Source organism: Suillus bovinus, assembly GCF_016758785.1.
Source record: "Suillus bovinus strain UH-Sbo-P2 chromosome Unknown EDB93scaffold_15, whole genome shotgun sequence".
Lineage (NCBI taxonomy): Eukaryota > Fungi > Basidiomycota > Agaricomycetes > Boletales > Suillaceae > Suillus > Suillus bovinus.
Window position 1 is genome coordinate 100,607 of NW_024542071.1, and position 15,332 is coordinate 115,938.

The following is a 15,332-nucleotide window of genomic DNA, read 5'->3' on the forward strand; positions in this document are numbered from 1 at the left end:
TTTATGTCGCAAATTTCCGAAATCGATTGTAGTCAGGAACCGTTTGTACCACCGCACTCTGAGGTGAAATAATGGCAGAGGAATATATGTAGGAAATTCCAAATTATCAGCAGATAAACAGGAGATAAAGACAACATGATTATGTCATGTTCAGTCCCAGTTTACAGCACATTTCCCCTGAATAAAGTTTTTGATTTTCCTTGAATATTCAATGCAATTTACATGTGGCATTTGAAGCAATACTGTAGGAATTAGTGTTGCCATTGAGGCAAGTTAAACTTGATGTGAAATTGATTTGGTTCGAAAAGACCAAAATTGTTTCAACTTGAAACTTCAATTTGAATCAAGTTGCACCTCATTGAGTCCAAGATTTACAATTGATTCGGTGCACTTCATCCATACATCAAAATCCCCTGTGAATGGCCCCAGGCTCAATAGCCAGTGGACCCAATTACAAAGCACAATCTGGAAGTTATCCCACCATATCGACATTGGTCTTGAGAAACTGAACCAGTACATCAATGAAGGAAGGAAAACATGCATATGCGCACTTTTGATGAGCATGTTTCAATTTTTTTTTCACTTATTGAGTCATTTTTCATAGACCAAATCATAACTGTCAACCTAAGCATCAAACTTGAGTGGTTGGATTTGGCTGCATGAACAACCTGAAAGTAAATGTGCAGTGCTTATCTTCTACTACTAATAGCACTATCCCTCCAACCCCTACTATCATTGTCTCTGACCCAGTGGTACACTCCCCAACACTAGAAACCACAGAGGAACACTCCTGCAAGGAACTTGAACTTGACAGGAAGGATGCCAAATGTGAGTTTTCTCATTGCAAAGATGCAGGTACACTACATGACTGTAATTCATAAGGTTGACAGGTATCATGTCAGCAAAAAGAACATACATTTCTGCTTCTATTTCACATCACTATGGATGTCCTGCCTGCTCAAGCTTCATCTGTACCTTCTGAGCACATATTTTCATCCAGCAAAGAGACCTGCACTCTATAGCACAGCAACTTATCTCCAGTGTAACAATGATCATGGTGCTGGGCTTGGAACTACCGTTTTGGACACTCATATCAACACCCAAAACATACGCACACATGTCTGAGCCACTCTGCATCGGACCTTTGGACATCGCATCGGCCAATTGCACTTTGCACACACTTGTCCATACCATGTCCTGTCCTTCCAAACTAGCCCCACTAGGTGCGCAGTTACTTTCGTGCACATTTTCTGACATTTGGACCATGTTATTACATGTCCACAGCACCTCATGTTTTATTACCTAGATTCTTGGATCCAAAATATCACTACTATCTTCGCCTATAGTATTCCAGATTTCTATGTACTTACTTAAACACTCTGTAGTGACCCATAGCAATCATGATCCAGTAGTTAGGAGCCATTTCCAGACTCTGCAGATCACCCAGAATATTTTCGTAGTTCTTAGTTGCATTGTGAAATATTACTGTTCATTCATTATATTTGCGCATACAGTTCACAAACTGACATTTGTTATACAGTTTTCGACTTATTATTGTGAAGTCTGAAAGTCCAAAATCTTGGACATTGCACTTTGGCTTCAGACATTGGATAAGTACCCTTGGACATCATCGGATTACCATCAGACATCGTTTCATAGCATTGGACATTTGTTATTTGCATTACTGGTGCATTTTTTTTTTTGGTTCCAATTTCTGTCCATTGGGGTAATGTACCCTATGTTGGACAGTACTAACTAGTCTACAAGGCCTTTGCCTTTCTACATCTCTGGACTTGCGAATGCCCTGGTGTGAGGTTGCCCCCCACCAGTCTGCCATTCCCACTGGCCATTTTAGATGCGCGGTCCATTTTGAAGATGAGGAGACTTTTCTCATCTTACCATGATAGGTAACTGATTGGAAGGTGTATGTGACTGAAACACGTACTTACTGGCACATTTATACTACTAATACAATATAGCAATCCCTTTAGGATCGAACACACTTGCTTTGCAAGTATAGCAGCATAGGTCGTGCTAAAGATCTACCTAAATATTGTTGTCCAGGTAGTACCATTTCTGCTGAGCCCAGCGAAGATTTACTCTTTACACCAGCCACACTTGAAGCATTACAAGTCCTAAAAGTTCATTTATAAGCAAGACCACCTCAATTTTATGGAGAACCTGGTGGCTGATGAATGGGACTACACAATGTCTGGACCTATGACTCCCAGAGCAGTTGACAAGTTAATGGCTGCTGGGAATCTTCACGAGCTCAACAAGTTGCTCCAGAATGCAAGAGATATTGATTATAATTAATATACTTGCTGGTCATGTACTAGTAATTTGCAAATAATTGTCATTCAACGTTCAATGGTCATTGTGGGCACACAAAATCCCTAGCTTCTCATTGGTATAATCTTGTATGTCACTGGTAAATTCTAAGTTTTCTGCTGAAATATCTACAGTCATAGATTCTTCAATGTACATTGAGGGATTATCATCCTTGACATCTGGATCCTCACAGTTGCGCAAATTTAGTTCAAATTTGTCAATGGCATTAATAAATTCAAACCACTTGAATGTCTGGAAAGCACGGCTAGTATGATAATCTCCTCTGCCTATCAAATAACTCATGACCTGTTGATGAGATGTCTCCTGATGCCCCATCATCACATTGTGTTACGACTTGGATGGTATCTGTTGGCGATGCTCAAACAGAGCTTGTATCATCAACGGTCTGTGGACGTCCTTGGGCTAGCCCAAGGTTAGGGGTCGTACTTGGCGGGTCTTCGGCAAGTACGATTTAACGCCTATGTCCAAATTGGGTAGCTTATGTTACGCGGATGCGAGACGATAAGCTATATCGGCCTAGGCTTACGACACCCGAAGGTTAATCGTAAGGATCGTCGTTAATTAGAAGGACAGAAGTCCGACTAGTTAACAGGGGCTTTGTTCGTCGACGAAGTCGATGAGCAAAGGTCGAGACTATAGGCTTATCCGCGAAGAGCAGATAAGAAGATAGAATATAGACTGCTGGCGAGGCAGAAGGATCACTCTGGTGAGAGTAGGAGGTCAAGAACCAAGTAGATTCAAGTTAGGGAATATGGTACATGGTAGCGAGTTTATATAGAGGACAGGAAACGTATTAGTGGGTGATAACTCGTACTACCGGGAGAGGCAATCGGTAAAGGGTAAGACCATAATAGGAAGGCACGTTCGGTCTGGGTAGAACGTGCTAGATAAGAAAGTGAGTCAACGATCGAAATAAGAAGTGAAACGCGCAGGGGCACGATCGTGCAACTGCGGATCTAAGTATAAGTCGCATGTGCGACTGCGCACCGAGTCAGAGATCATAAAAGGGAACAGGGCAAAGGGGATGCGTCGTGCATCATATCATAGGTTTCCGTCCGGACGGTAATGGCAAGGGGACTGTCCGCAGGATCAGTCAGGTGGTGAAACGGAGCATGGGTATGCTTCGTCAGCGAAAGGATCCGGCCAAATGTACTGGCTTTGCTGAAGCGACAGGTAGAGGGCGAAAGGGAATGCGAAGATGACGAGGATGACAAGGGTGAGGTCGGGGTAAGGGTATGATGCGAGGGCTGATACGAGGATGATCAGGAGAAAAATAGTAGGGGCCCAAGCGTCTAGATGTTCTTGTAACACATTGACTGATTTTGTGATCAAGTTTCATGCTGTGTGAGTATCTGTCACAACCCAATAACAAATTAATGCTGGGCCAAGACTAGGACTCAGACTAAGGTTATCACAACAAAGAGAATGAGCAAGGACATCTTGGATTGCTACAATGATGTAGATACAAGAGGTTTGAACTAAGGAGCTATCGACCAAGACGTGCTACCTATATACAACTATTGAAACTGAGATTGAAACTGAGATACAACTACTAGCCAATCATAAAAAGGAAAAGAGAATCGTACCATAGAACATCGTAGAATATTAAAGAAGTATCACATGACCATATCTTATCTTATCATATCTAATCTAATCTATTCACAATCAAAGAACTTGTCTTCTTCATTAGTCACATCGAAGACATGTGTTGTGTTACGACTTGGATGGTATCTGTTGGCGACGCTCAAACAGAGCTTGTGTCGTCAACGGTCTGTGGACATCCTTGGGCTAGCCCAAGGTTAGGGGTCGTACTTGGCGTGTCTTCGGCAAGTACGATTTGACGCCTATGTCCAAATCGGGTAGCTTATGTCACGCGGGTGCGAGACGATAAGCTATATCGGCCTAGGCTTACGACACCCGAAGGTTAATCGTAAGGATCGTCGTTTAATTAGAAGGACAGAAGTCCGACTAGTTAACAGGGGCTTTGCTCGTCGACGAAGTCGATGAGTAAAGATCGAGACTATAGGCTTATCCGCGATGAGCAGATAAGAAGATAGAATATAGACTGCTGGCGAGGCAGAAGAATCACTCTGGTGAGAGTAGGAGGTCAAGAACCAAGTAGATTCAAGTTAGGGAATATGGTACATGGTAGCGAGTTTATATAGAGGACAGGGGACGTATTAGTGGATGATAACTCGTACTACCGGGAGAGGCAATCGGTAAAGGGTAAGACCATAATAGGAAGGCACGTTCGATCCAGGTAGAACGTGCTGGATAAGAAAGTGAGTCAAAGATCAGAAATGAGAAACGAACCACGCAGGGGCACGATCGTGCAACTGCGGGTCTAAGTATAAGTCGCATGTGCGACTGCGTATCGAGTCAGAGATCAAGAAAGGAAAATAGGGCAAAGGGGATGCGTCATGCATCGTGTCATAGTTTACCGTCCAGACGGTAAGGGTCAGGAGACTGTCCGCAGGATCAGTCAGGTGGCGAAACGGAGCATGGGTATGCTTCGTCAGCGAAGGGATCCGGCCAAATGTACTGGCTTTGCTGAAGTGACAGGTAGAGGGCGAAAGGGAATGTGAGGATGACGAGGATGACAAGAGTAAGGTCTGGGTAAGGGTATGATGCGAGGGCTGATACGAGGAGGATCAGGAGAAAAATAGTAGGGGCCCAAGCATCTAGATGTTCTTGTAACATGTTGTAGGTGCTAAGGGGATTTCCGAACTGGTAGACACTTTTACTGTAGGGTTAGGGTTTGACTTAGGCGCTGTGTGTTGGTGCTTAGGAAGACTTAGGAAAGAATAATGATTTGTTAAAGGTACTTGTGACAGCATCATCGACATCTTTTGCATCACTATACTTTAGTTCATGCATTTTAGTAACATAATCGAGTGCCTGCAAGCCAACATACATTGGAACATCTCCTTTAGTAATGTATTCAGTTATATAAAACACTATGGCTTTCACTGCTTGGCCTGAACCAACAAACTGTGTGTCTGTATTATATTGCAATAAAAATAAAATCAAGTCTGTGTAATTGTTGACTCAATTATGCCACCACTAAAGTTCAATAGAACCAGTTTCTTTGTCTATGACTGTTTCTTCCTGCAACCTACCATCTAAACGCATCCTACAATTAGTGTCTCCTTTTTTTTCTCCACTTCTTAAATGTTTATAACATGTATCATTATGGACGTGCCAGTTGCATTCAACTGCTAAATGATTCAAAAATTGCGTGAATTCATGTTCAAATGACAGCTCGTCCAATGTCACTAACTGCGGTTGTTTTTTCAGACGAGGATCTCCTTCTTCTGTTGCCCTTGTCAGTTTTCTGATATCTGCAGTGCATCACTCAGGTATGGGCCCTTATCATATGGTAACTTGCAACTAATAATATTCTCTACCCAAGCAAACATAGTGCCTTTGAAATCATTGTCTTCTGCCATCCTGTCATGCAAAACCTGAGAACTTGGATTTCCTACAATCCAGAGAAGCATATGACAATATAAGGTGCCTCTCCCTTGCGTTTCAACCATCCCATAATATGCCTGACAATGACCAAACACACCAGGGCCATGTTTGTATCTCACTATGATATCAACAAATGCTTGGATTTGTAAATCGAATGCAACAGCAGCAGCATCTGGCCTTGCAGCCACTAATTTGGCCTGTTCAAATGAACTCATCACCATCCATTCTTCTAATTCAATACCTGCAAGCATGGGAATTACACTACTGGTAAGATCATGAGGATTGACAGTCACAAAAATTGCTGGTGTGCAAAATTTTTTCATCAAGGCATGTATCTCATTATGATGACATAACTTGTATCCAACACTTCCCCTCAGAAATTTGGTAGATGCTTGCAACCGAGGCAGAATACGAGCAGCTCTTTTTTAGCAAGTGTGTGCTGAAACAATGAACTTATCTGAAAACTTGTATTCATGCCAACTTCTTTTTTCTGAATCATATTCCACACCACCAAGGCAAAATTTGCATCTGTTCGGTGTAGCGATGGTCGCGGCATTGGGCTCGAAACCACGGATTTTCATACTCACATCAACACCCAAAACATATGTGCACATGTCCGACGCACTTTCGCACATGTCTGAAACACTCCGTATTGGATCCAGTGCATCGGACCTTCGGACATCGCATCGGTCGATCGCACTTCGCGCGCACTTGTCCATCCCGTGTCCTGTCCATCCAAACTAGCCTCACTAGGTGCGTAGTTATTCCCATGCGCATTTTCTGACATTCGGACTACATTATTACATGTCCGCAGTACCTTGTGTCTTATTACATAGGACATTGGACCCGAAATATATCGCTACTATCTTCACCTGTAGTATTCCAAATCTCTACGTACTTACTTAAATACTCTGTAGTGACCCGTAGCAATCATCATCCAGTAGTTAGGAGCCATTTCCTGACTCTGTGGATCACCCAGAATATTCTCGTAGTTCTTAGTTGCATTGCAAAATATTACCATTCGTTCACCGTCATACGCCGTCACTCATTATACTCGCGCATACCGCTCACAATCCGACACTCGTTATAAAGTTTCTGACCTATTATCGTGAAGTCCGAAAGTCTGAAATCTCAGACATCGTACTTTGGCTTCGGACATCGTACTTTGGCTTCGGACATTGGATAAGTACCTTCGGACATCATCGGATTACCTTCGGACATCGTCTCGCACCATCAGACATTTTGTTATTTGCATTACTGACACATTTTTACTACTAATACCAATTAGCAACCCCTATAGGATCGAACACACTTGCTCTGCAAGTATAGCAGACTAGGTTGTGCTAAGATCTACCTAAATATTTGTTGTCTAGGTAGTACGATTTCTGCTGAGCCCAGTAGAAATCAGCTTTCTACAGCGGGCACAATCTAAGAATGTTTTTGAGTTTTTCTTCTAAGTGGATCTATATAGCATATATATCAGCACAAGATTAGCCCTATGGGCGACGTTATAATGATGCGAAATGAAAATCAAAGATCTCCAGATGAAACCTGGGGTAAAATGGACTATACTCTATGTTTGATGGTATATGATAGCAAAGATGCAAAAATTGTGGGCAATGTTGGTGAGGCAATTGGTGTGCGAGGGTATGAGGGTGATGATGCGAATAAATATGGGCCATGGGCGCGAAGCTGGCGCGCTTGGGGTGCTTTGTTTCTCTTCGAAATGCGAACACGGGCGGACTTGTGCCCAGATGAATGTATTCCTGCACCTTGCAATGCAGGGCGAGGGTGCGCGAAGGCAAGGCGAGGCGAGGCATGTAGAGAGGCTCTACAGCATGATAGGGGGCGCGCAAGGCTAGCGCATTATCGCGTTTTGGCATGAAAATGATTATATCCCCTATGTGAGCGAGGATAGGCCGGTATACTGTTAGTCTATAAAAACATGAAAGATATGCAAAACCAGACGAGCATATCGCGCAAATGCGTCGCCTGGGCTGTCTATGAGGTGCTAGTTGACACCAAAACGAAAAGAGATAGGCTTTGGTATGGGCTATAAAGATCAAATGAGTGTCATATGTGAAAATGCGAAAAACGCGAATTAGAGTGAAAAGTGCGAAGTTAAATGTGATGTCCGATGCTATAAGCAAGTGTGTATGTGTCAGGCGAACGCCTGAGTTGCGCCTGGATGACTGAATGAAGTATGGATTAATTTGAATGAGAGGAATGCAATGCGAAAACAATGAAACAATAAAAACACAATAGTGGGAAAACTCTTGTGTAACAATGAGAGCACAGCGTGCAAAAATTCGCGCGCATGACGCGCGATGGCTTCGCCTGAAGGGTGAGTTAATTGCTAGCTGATGCAGGGTTAAAGGCAAAGCATTAGAAGCTGATGTGAAGTTGAAATCACAATGAAGCAGGTAAAATGCGAAAAATGCAAAAACAGACATAGTCTTCCAAGCGCGAGGTAAACGCGTGCGCCCCATCAACAAGGTAGTCCTGAGATGCATTACAATCCTTAGGAAAGGTAGCAGCAACAGGTGGATCGCTTGTTGTGAGTGAAAAATGCGAAAAAGACGAAAAATGCGAAAACTGAATATACAGTGTCTCTTCAAGCGAACCCTTCGCGCGATCGCGCATGTAATAGTGCATTAGAGATGCATCAGGGTTGTCTGAGACATGGTGCTTGGGCGATGTGATGCATGGGTGCTTAACTGGCAAGCAGTCTTCAATATACTCTGAAAATGCGAAAAGTGCGAAATCATCAGTAAGAAGCGAATCTTCCTGAGACAAACTGTGGTAAATTAGAGTCGCATAATGCTCCTCTAATGGCGTATAATGCATGCAATGAGGCACGCTCAAAGGCAAATTGCATTTGAGCTCTTCTTGATCTGTTTGCGGTAAAATTGTGTTAGTAGTGTGGTTTGGGTGAGACTGGAGTGAAAATAGCTTCACGTATTTCGCATACAGGCAAAATAGCTTTGGCTAATTAATGTTCTGGTTTGGATATAGGCTGCAATGGCACACACATGATGGGCGCTTCAATATAAACTGACGGCGAGACAGTTTTGATGATAGACAGTTCTAGGCAGGCTGTGGCGAGGATAGCTTCGTGTATTTCGCACATGGGCATAATAGCTTCGCTTCCTTGATATTCTGCTTTGGGTGGGTGTACCTGAGGTATGCTGATGATGGGCGATTCAATTTCAACTGGTGGTGACGCGATTCTGACGATAGATGGTTCTAGGCAGGCTGGAGTGAGGATAGCTTCATGTATTTTGCACACGGGCAATATAGCTTCACATCCTTGAGGTTCTACTACGTGGTGGTGTTCCTGAGGTTTGCTGATAGTGGGCGAGACAATTTGGGCTGATGGTGAGACAATTTCGATGAAAAATGGTTCTGGGGGTGCTGAGGTGAGGGTAGCTTCACGTATTTTGCACACAGGTGAAATAGCTTTGCTCAGTAGCTGTGCTGGTGCGCATTTTAGTTGCAGAGGGGCATGCAAAGGTAGCGCATCAAGGGGTGCTTCGATAGGCGTGAATTTCGTGATTTTAGGGTGTGTGTAGTAGCAAGTACCATGTCCTGGATAACAGTACAATGCTTCATTAGCAAAGTCTTTGAAGTTGTTACCTTTAAATGTCTGAAATAGTTCTCTCTCGTTTTGTGCTGAATACTTCAAGGCATACTTGATAATGTCCTTGTCTGATAGGCTGAGTGGTTGTGTGAGGCGTTCTACTGACTCCAAAAAGTCAATGAGTTTAGTAGCATCACCTGAAAAATGTGGAGCTGTGCTACAACATGCCCAGGGCATGCCAAATATGTCTACTTGTGGTTCCTCCATGTCCTATGGTGTGAAATGGCTGTGTGTGAAGGCAGGGCGAGGTGCAGGAAAGTCATGCGCTATAAGTGCGAAAGTGCGAGGCTGATACAAGCGAAAATGCGAAGGTGCGAGATGTGAAACGAGCGAAATGCAGAGAGTGGACTTGTTACCTGTTCCCCTTGCAGTGGGCTCCAGTTGAAGATAAGGAATCTAAACTGTGGGGAAAGTTGGTGCTAAGCTAAGCAAACACAGATAGTCCTGGGCGCGAGTGAAATCGTCATCCCAAGGGCAGCTAACTGAGTAAAGGGAAACCTCTCTTTGTAAAAAGAGGGACACCAAACAACTAATAAAGTACTAAGGCTAAGTAACGCGCAAAGCACAAGGTGGAAATGATGCAATGTGCAAAAGGTGAACATGCAAGTGTGAAAGGCGAAAGACAAGGTGCGCGACGCAAAGGTAGCGTGCATGAGCAAAGGTAGGAGACTAGCGAGCGAGAGAAATGAAGGAGAGCCGAAGCAAGACAAGTGTTAACACCCCAACTAAGGTTGACTGATGCTAAGACTAAGACAGAGAACCAAAGTGCGCAACTTTAGATAGTCACTTGCAAACAACGAGTAAAATTCCTAGTATCTAGAGATACAGAGAAAGTGGGTGGAAAATTGACCACGAAAATAGAGTAAAGGGATAGTATATATAAAGGTAGCTAAGGGCCGCTAGGTACACAGGTCCAATGTAGCGAGCTGAGTAAACTAAATATAGTACGTGAGGTAGGCAATAGGGTCTCAGCTGCACGTGTAGCGCTAGGCTGAGAATTAGCGATGGAAATAATTAGTCAAAATGGGAATATAGTGAGAAAATGCACCAATGAACATCTAAGGACATGGGGAGGACAGATGGACGGGTATACGGACAATGCTTAGGCAGACGCTGTCCTGCATGATGTGGGAATCATGCATGGACATGAATACTAGGTGACCCTCAAAAGACAAAGTCTGTAAGCTTAGTCCTCAGACTAGTCAACCCATACCTTGGTTTCAAACCATGGTCCATATTTCCAGTTTTCCCCAAGTTTCATGATCTGAATACATTTTGACGGAAAAAGTCTAATGTGAGATGGGAATCACATTTAGACCTAGTTGATGTGAGAAGGGAAATGAAGGTTAAGGTATAGCCTTGCCTTTGGCTTATTCACTTTGGCTAGAGAAAACCATAGAGAAAAGTACAAAGCCTATAAAAAACCTATCCAAAAAGACTGTGTTTCAATTCCTGCCAACTGTCTTATTTTTGCTACCTACTTTTCTCTAGTGTTTCTTTACTTTACTTTTTCATTAGGATGCTTTGACTCACCTGACACTTCATAAAATTGTACCCATAGGGTATGATGTCATTATGATGTCATAAGACTCCACAGATACTCCTGCAGGTATTCTGTTGAAAGATATTATGTCATTAAGCTCTAGATTATTCTACTCTACAATGACATCATTCATGATGTCATTTCCTTCTAGAATATTCTGCTCCACAATGATTCACTCTGACTTACTCATGGAAGGTTCTGGAATCTTTTGCTCCACAATGATGTCATAGCTCCATCTTTCACTTGTATTTTATTCTTTTATTGGGTTTGACCCAATATTTTGATTGGTCCTCCTTATTTTTTATTGTTTGTGAACCTAGGTTACTTTCCCATACAAAATGTATATAAGGAGAGCCCATTCTCCCCCCAAAAAAAATATGATCTCCCATTTGTAGCAATCTACCTATCAGATATTTCACTTGCAAAGTTAGTCCCTTTGAAGTGAGACAAGTGCAGGGAAAAGAATTCCCTTGAGATTATAAGTCTCTTACCTTAGAAACTTATTTAGTGCTATAGACCAAGCATTCTTGGTCATATATATAGTCTTTGAGACCCCTTTGTCTCATTGCTCTGTGCCCTTTGACTAAGTGATCTTAGTCATCTATCATATTGTTGAGACCACGTCTCACTAGTTGTCCCATAGACCAAGTGATCTTGGTCAAGTTATAGTCCCCTTTGTTCAAGCGATCTTGAACATATATCGTATATTTGAGACCATTGTCTCACAGTCAGGTGTCCATAGACCAAGTGATCTTGGTCATATTTTGTATATTTGAGACCACGTCTCACTAGTTCCAGTATCCAAGTCCAGAGCCTAGAAGGAGATTTCCTAGGCAAATACATTCCAGAAACCGAATTACGTGTCTAGAAGCTTATTCCTAGACAAGAGATTTGAGTTTCAATAAAGAAAAGTAAAGCTCCGGCTAGGTTGATCTTTATAAAAAGATTAGTTTAGTGAGCCTCCCAAGAACTCACACATTATCTACCACGAAATAGGAAAAGTTGTAGACCATGTTAATTGAGGACTGGCAAGCAGTCTTATCCAAAGTGTAATTGTGGTGTCATTACATTTACACAACTTTATATAAGACCCTCGGTTATTAAGACAACGCATGGTGCACGCATAGTGCGAGTGGCTGTGCGCAGAATCTGCAAAGTAAAATATATGGAGTGCTACTGCATAAGATGTATCCTTTGGATTAGAGCTGGAGTGTATAGGGAATGTGAGAGAATTTGAGGGAAGTGCCTGTGGAGATGCTAGGCTCTACAGCGGTCAGAGATGGTTTAATGGTGTGTAGGAAGTTGGCCTTCTTACTTACCCGCCGACTAACAATTTTCTTAGCCCTAACGTCAGACCCAGGACCTTGGCTAGTGTATGCTGTAGTTTTTAAACTGCAAGTATACTCTCATAGGGATGGTTTAGATTCTGGCTTGTGCACCAGTTTTCTTGTTGGATATTTCACTGGTGGCAAGGCACTTCTGCTGGACCTAGATGCAAAATTAGCACAAGTGCTCTTCTCATTTCCTGGGTGCAATTGGTTGAGGGCTCCCACAGTTATCTACCCAATGATATATTAATATTCATGTTAGGTGCCCTCTACCACTGCATCAGCAAATGGTTTCCAGCACCAGTGCCTCCAGAATTGGCTGCCCAAGGTATCACCACAGGGCATGTCAGTACTGTCTTTTTCTTTCCACAAGCTAGCCTGCAAGCACTAGAGGGAAAGCCCACTTTGGAGGAAGAGGACTATGGGAGGAAGGTTTGTGATACCTGATATTTTAGCCATATAACAGCTCAGAGTGCCTGAAAGACCAGCTGTAAGCAGAGGCCAGGGAGGATTTGATCTTGTAAAGTTTAGCTGGTACAATAGCTGAGAGGGCAATTTCAATTTCTGGGTCCTCGTAAGGATGGCAAAACCACTTTCTTGTACTTGTGCTGTGTGGGTTTGCAGAGGTCTATCACATGCCTACAGATGCCTGCAACATGTGAGTGATGAGTTTCTAAAAAATGGACAGCAGTATTATACCAGTACAGATTCCTTGAGCTCTGCCTTGCCCTTGGATTTGTTCCTATTGATGCCTATCCTCAAGGACGAAGAAGAGGAGGTAGACTCTCTCATTGTGGATGATGAGTTATAATCCATGGGTGTTCGTGTATATGGTCATGCTTGACCTCACCCATCTACAACAGACCCATTGTTGCTGTCATAATTCTATTGGCATTCTGTTTGCTGGGTCACTTACGGCCATCTGCAAATATCTATCATGACATTGCACAGTACCACACTCACCATAGCATTAACTTGCTGCTCAGCTCATTCAGACATTCTTTTTGGGTTCATGTATTTGTTTCCTATTATTTGTGACTTTTCTAGCCTGCCCAAAATTACTGTAAAGTGGTCTAGATGCTCATAGGATGGTCCTAATCTTCATCCCAGTTACTGGGTTGTTGAGGGACTTTGGGTCCTGCACATTTGCTCATGATGTCGCTTTCAACACTGAGTATGGATATGGTAGCTTCAGATGCAAGCATGATCACCCATTGGTTTGCAGTTAGTGCGTCAAGAATCTTGAAGTCGGTGGTGAGCAGAGTACCACCTTCTTCATCATGGCATATAATCAAACCATCCAAGGACAATGGTGGAGATCTGGTGAACATGACATCTATGTTGATACCAGAGACTGATGATGCTCATGCAGCTAGGGGATGTGTCAAATTCTGAGTGTTGAACCAAGTGGATCCACCTACCATATTATGAATTGTACCAATATGGTCATGCACTAGTAAATAGTAATAACCATTGAGTCAAGGTTGAACTTGAGAAAATACTGGGAACCCCTTTATTGTGTTCCAGCTTTGGCACTGTATTGGTTGGTCTTGAGAGGCTGACTTCAAGAGGCAATGTATGTAGTTGAAACCGCATACAAGAAGTATTGGTACATCATGAACATTGGTTGTTAATGAGTTTGATTATGAATAGAGCAGGAAAACAACATACATTCTTTTGCGATTCCAAATGAGTAGTGAAAGGGTTGAGAGGTATCTGGAAAGTATGGATTAAATGAAAACTCGCTGAGTACATGGAACAAATTCATCTCTTGAAAATATTGTAGCATCCACACTCATAGAACATGGTTGCAACCACTCACTTACTAGAGGCCATGGATGCAGATGTCAAGTCTTTAGCCTTACCTTTGTCTATAATTTGATTTAGGGTATCCTGTTGACTAAAGTTCCTTCTATATGGTCTGGCTAGGAGAGACTACCTGCAGTGACACAGGATGATGATTATAGATTGATCAGCGGCTTTATCATGGCAAGAGAACTGTTTCACCTCTTGCCATGACCAATTTTTCCATGAATGCCTAACTTGACATTCTTATTTCAATTAAAATCTTACCCGAAGCAAATTTCTGAACCTGCTGTGGGTGTGTAAACATCCAGCCAGTAGACCATCAATTTTTCCTACAAATTATAGTTCTTGTGCCACAATTTTGTAAGCACATTACATATACTGCACTGCACGGCACTAACCATGGCTTATTATAGCCTCAATAACACTCAGTTCATAAAGGGAAAAGTTGTAGAATGTCCACTTTACTTGAACCTCCAACTATTACTCTCTGCTCATTAACTCCTCCTTCTTGGTGTAGGACACATTCCACCACTACTCCATCCTGTCACTATGGCTTGGATGCTGCAGCTATCCCCATGGCAAGACAAACCATATACCCAAGCCCTCATATTGCAGTTCCAGCTGCTGCACTACTAACCTGAGACAGAGAACCGGACCCATGACATGTAGAGCCTGCATGCCATTAACATTATTCAGGAGCCTGAAGGTTATGACTCTGATAGAGAGTCCATAATGGATACTGAAGACAGTCCATCAGGAAAATGTGTTTATGCAATAACAGGTATTTGCTATATAATATTTTTATAACTAGCTGCTTGGAGCTACTGAGAGCTGTTATAAGCTGTCAAGTGAAGTGTATTGTACTATCAATTACTACTACTATGCTACTGCTGCCATATAGTTTGATATGCAAATTTACTTGACCAATTATTAAGTAAAAAATAATATGAAAGATTTAAGATGTTGTGAAATTTCCAAGTAGGTGACCATGAAATATTAGGACCTGTGAGTGGTATAAGCCAACAACTTTGTCTAATCACAGTTAGAGAAACTATATGAAGGCTAACCATATCATTGGATAACAGATTTAGGATGGGTGAGGGTGGAAAAGTAAAGCACTTAGTTACTTTAGGTCATCCTCATGCTAAGAAAATGTGAAATTATGTGATAAGCTTAATAGAATGAT

The 15,332-nt window shown here is 42.4% G+C and overlaps 3 protein-coding genes across 3 annotated transcripts; 1 reads left to right on the forward strand and 2 right to left on the reverse strand.

Annotated features, from left to right (window-relative positions):
* Positions 1-5,954: 5,954 nt before the first annotated feature.
* On the reverse strand, positions 5,955-6,251 carry EDB93DRAFT_1052165 (uncharacterized protein; the record flags this gene model as incomplete). The annotated part of the gene is made up of 1 exon (XM_041444698.1): positions 5,955-6,251. A coding segment is annotated over one exon (297 nt), but the record flags the coding sequence as incomplete, so codon positions are not given.
* Positions 6,252-8,235: 1,984 nt separating this feature from the next.
* On the reverse strand, positions 8,236-9,673 carry EDB93DRAFT_1248556 (uncharacterized protein; the record flags this gene model as incomplete). The annotated part of the gene is made up of 2 exons (XM_041452732.1): positions 8,236-8,720; positions 8,857-9,673. 2 exons carry the CDS (start codon positions 9,671-9,673, stop codon positions 8,236-8,238), a joined length of 1,302 nt encoding a protein of 433 aa, XP_041309511.1.
* Positions 9,674-12,592: 2,919 nt separating this feature from the next.
* On the forward strand, positions 12,593-13,148 carry EDB93DRAFT_1248557 (uncharacterized protein; the record flags this gene model as incomplete). The annotated part of the gene is made up of 2 exons (XM_041452733.1): positions 12,593-12,769; positions 13,026-13,148. The coding sequence occupies 2 exons, from the start codon at positions 12,593-12,595 to the stop codon at positions 13,146-13,148; spliced, it is 300 nt and encodes a 99-aa protein (XP_041309512.1).
* Positions 13,149-15,332: the final 2,184 nt, after the last annotated feature.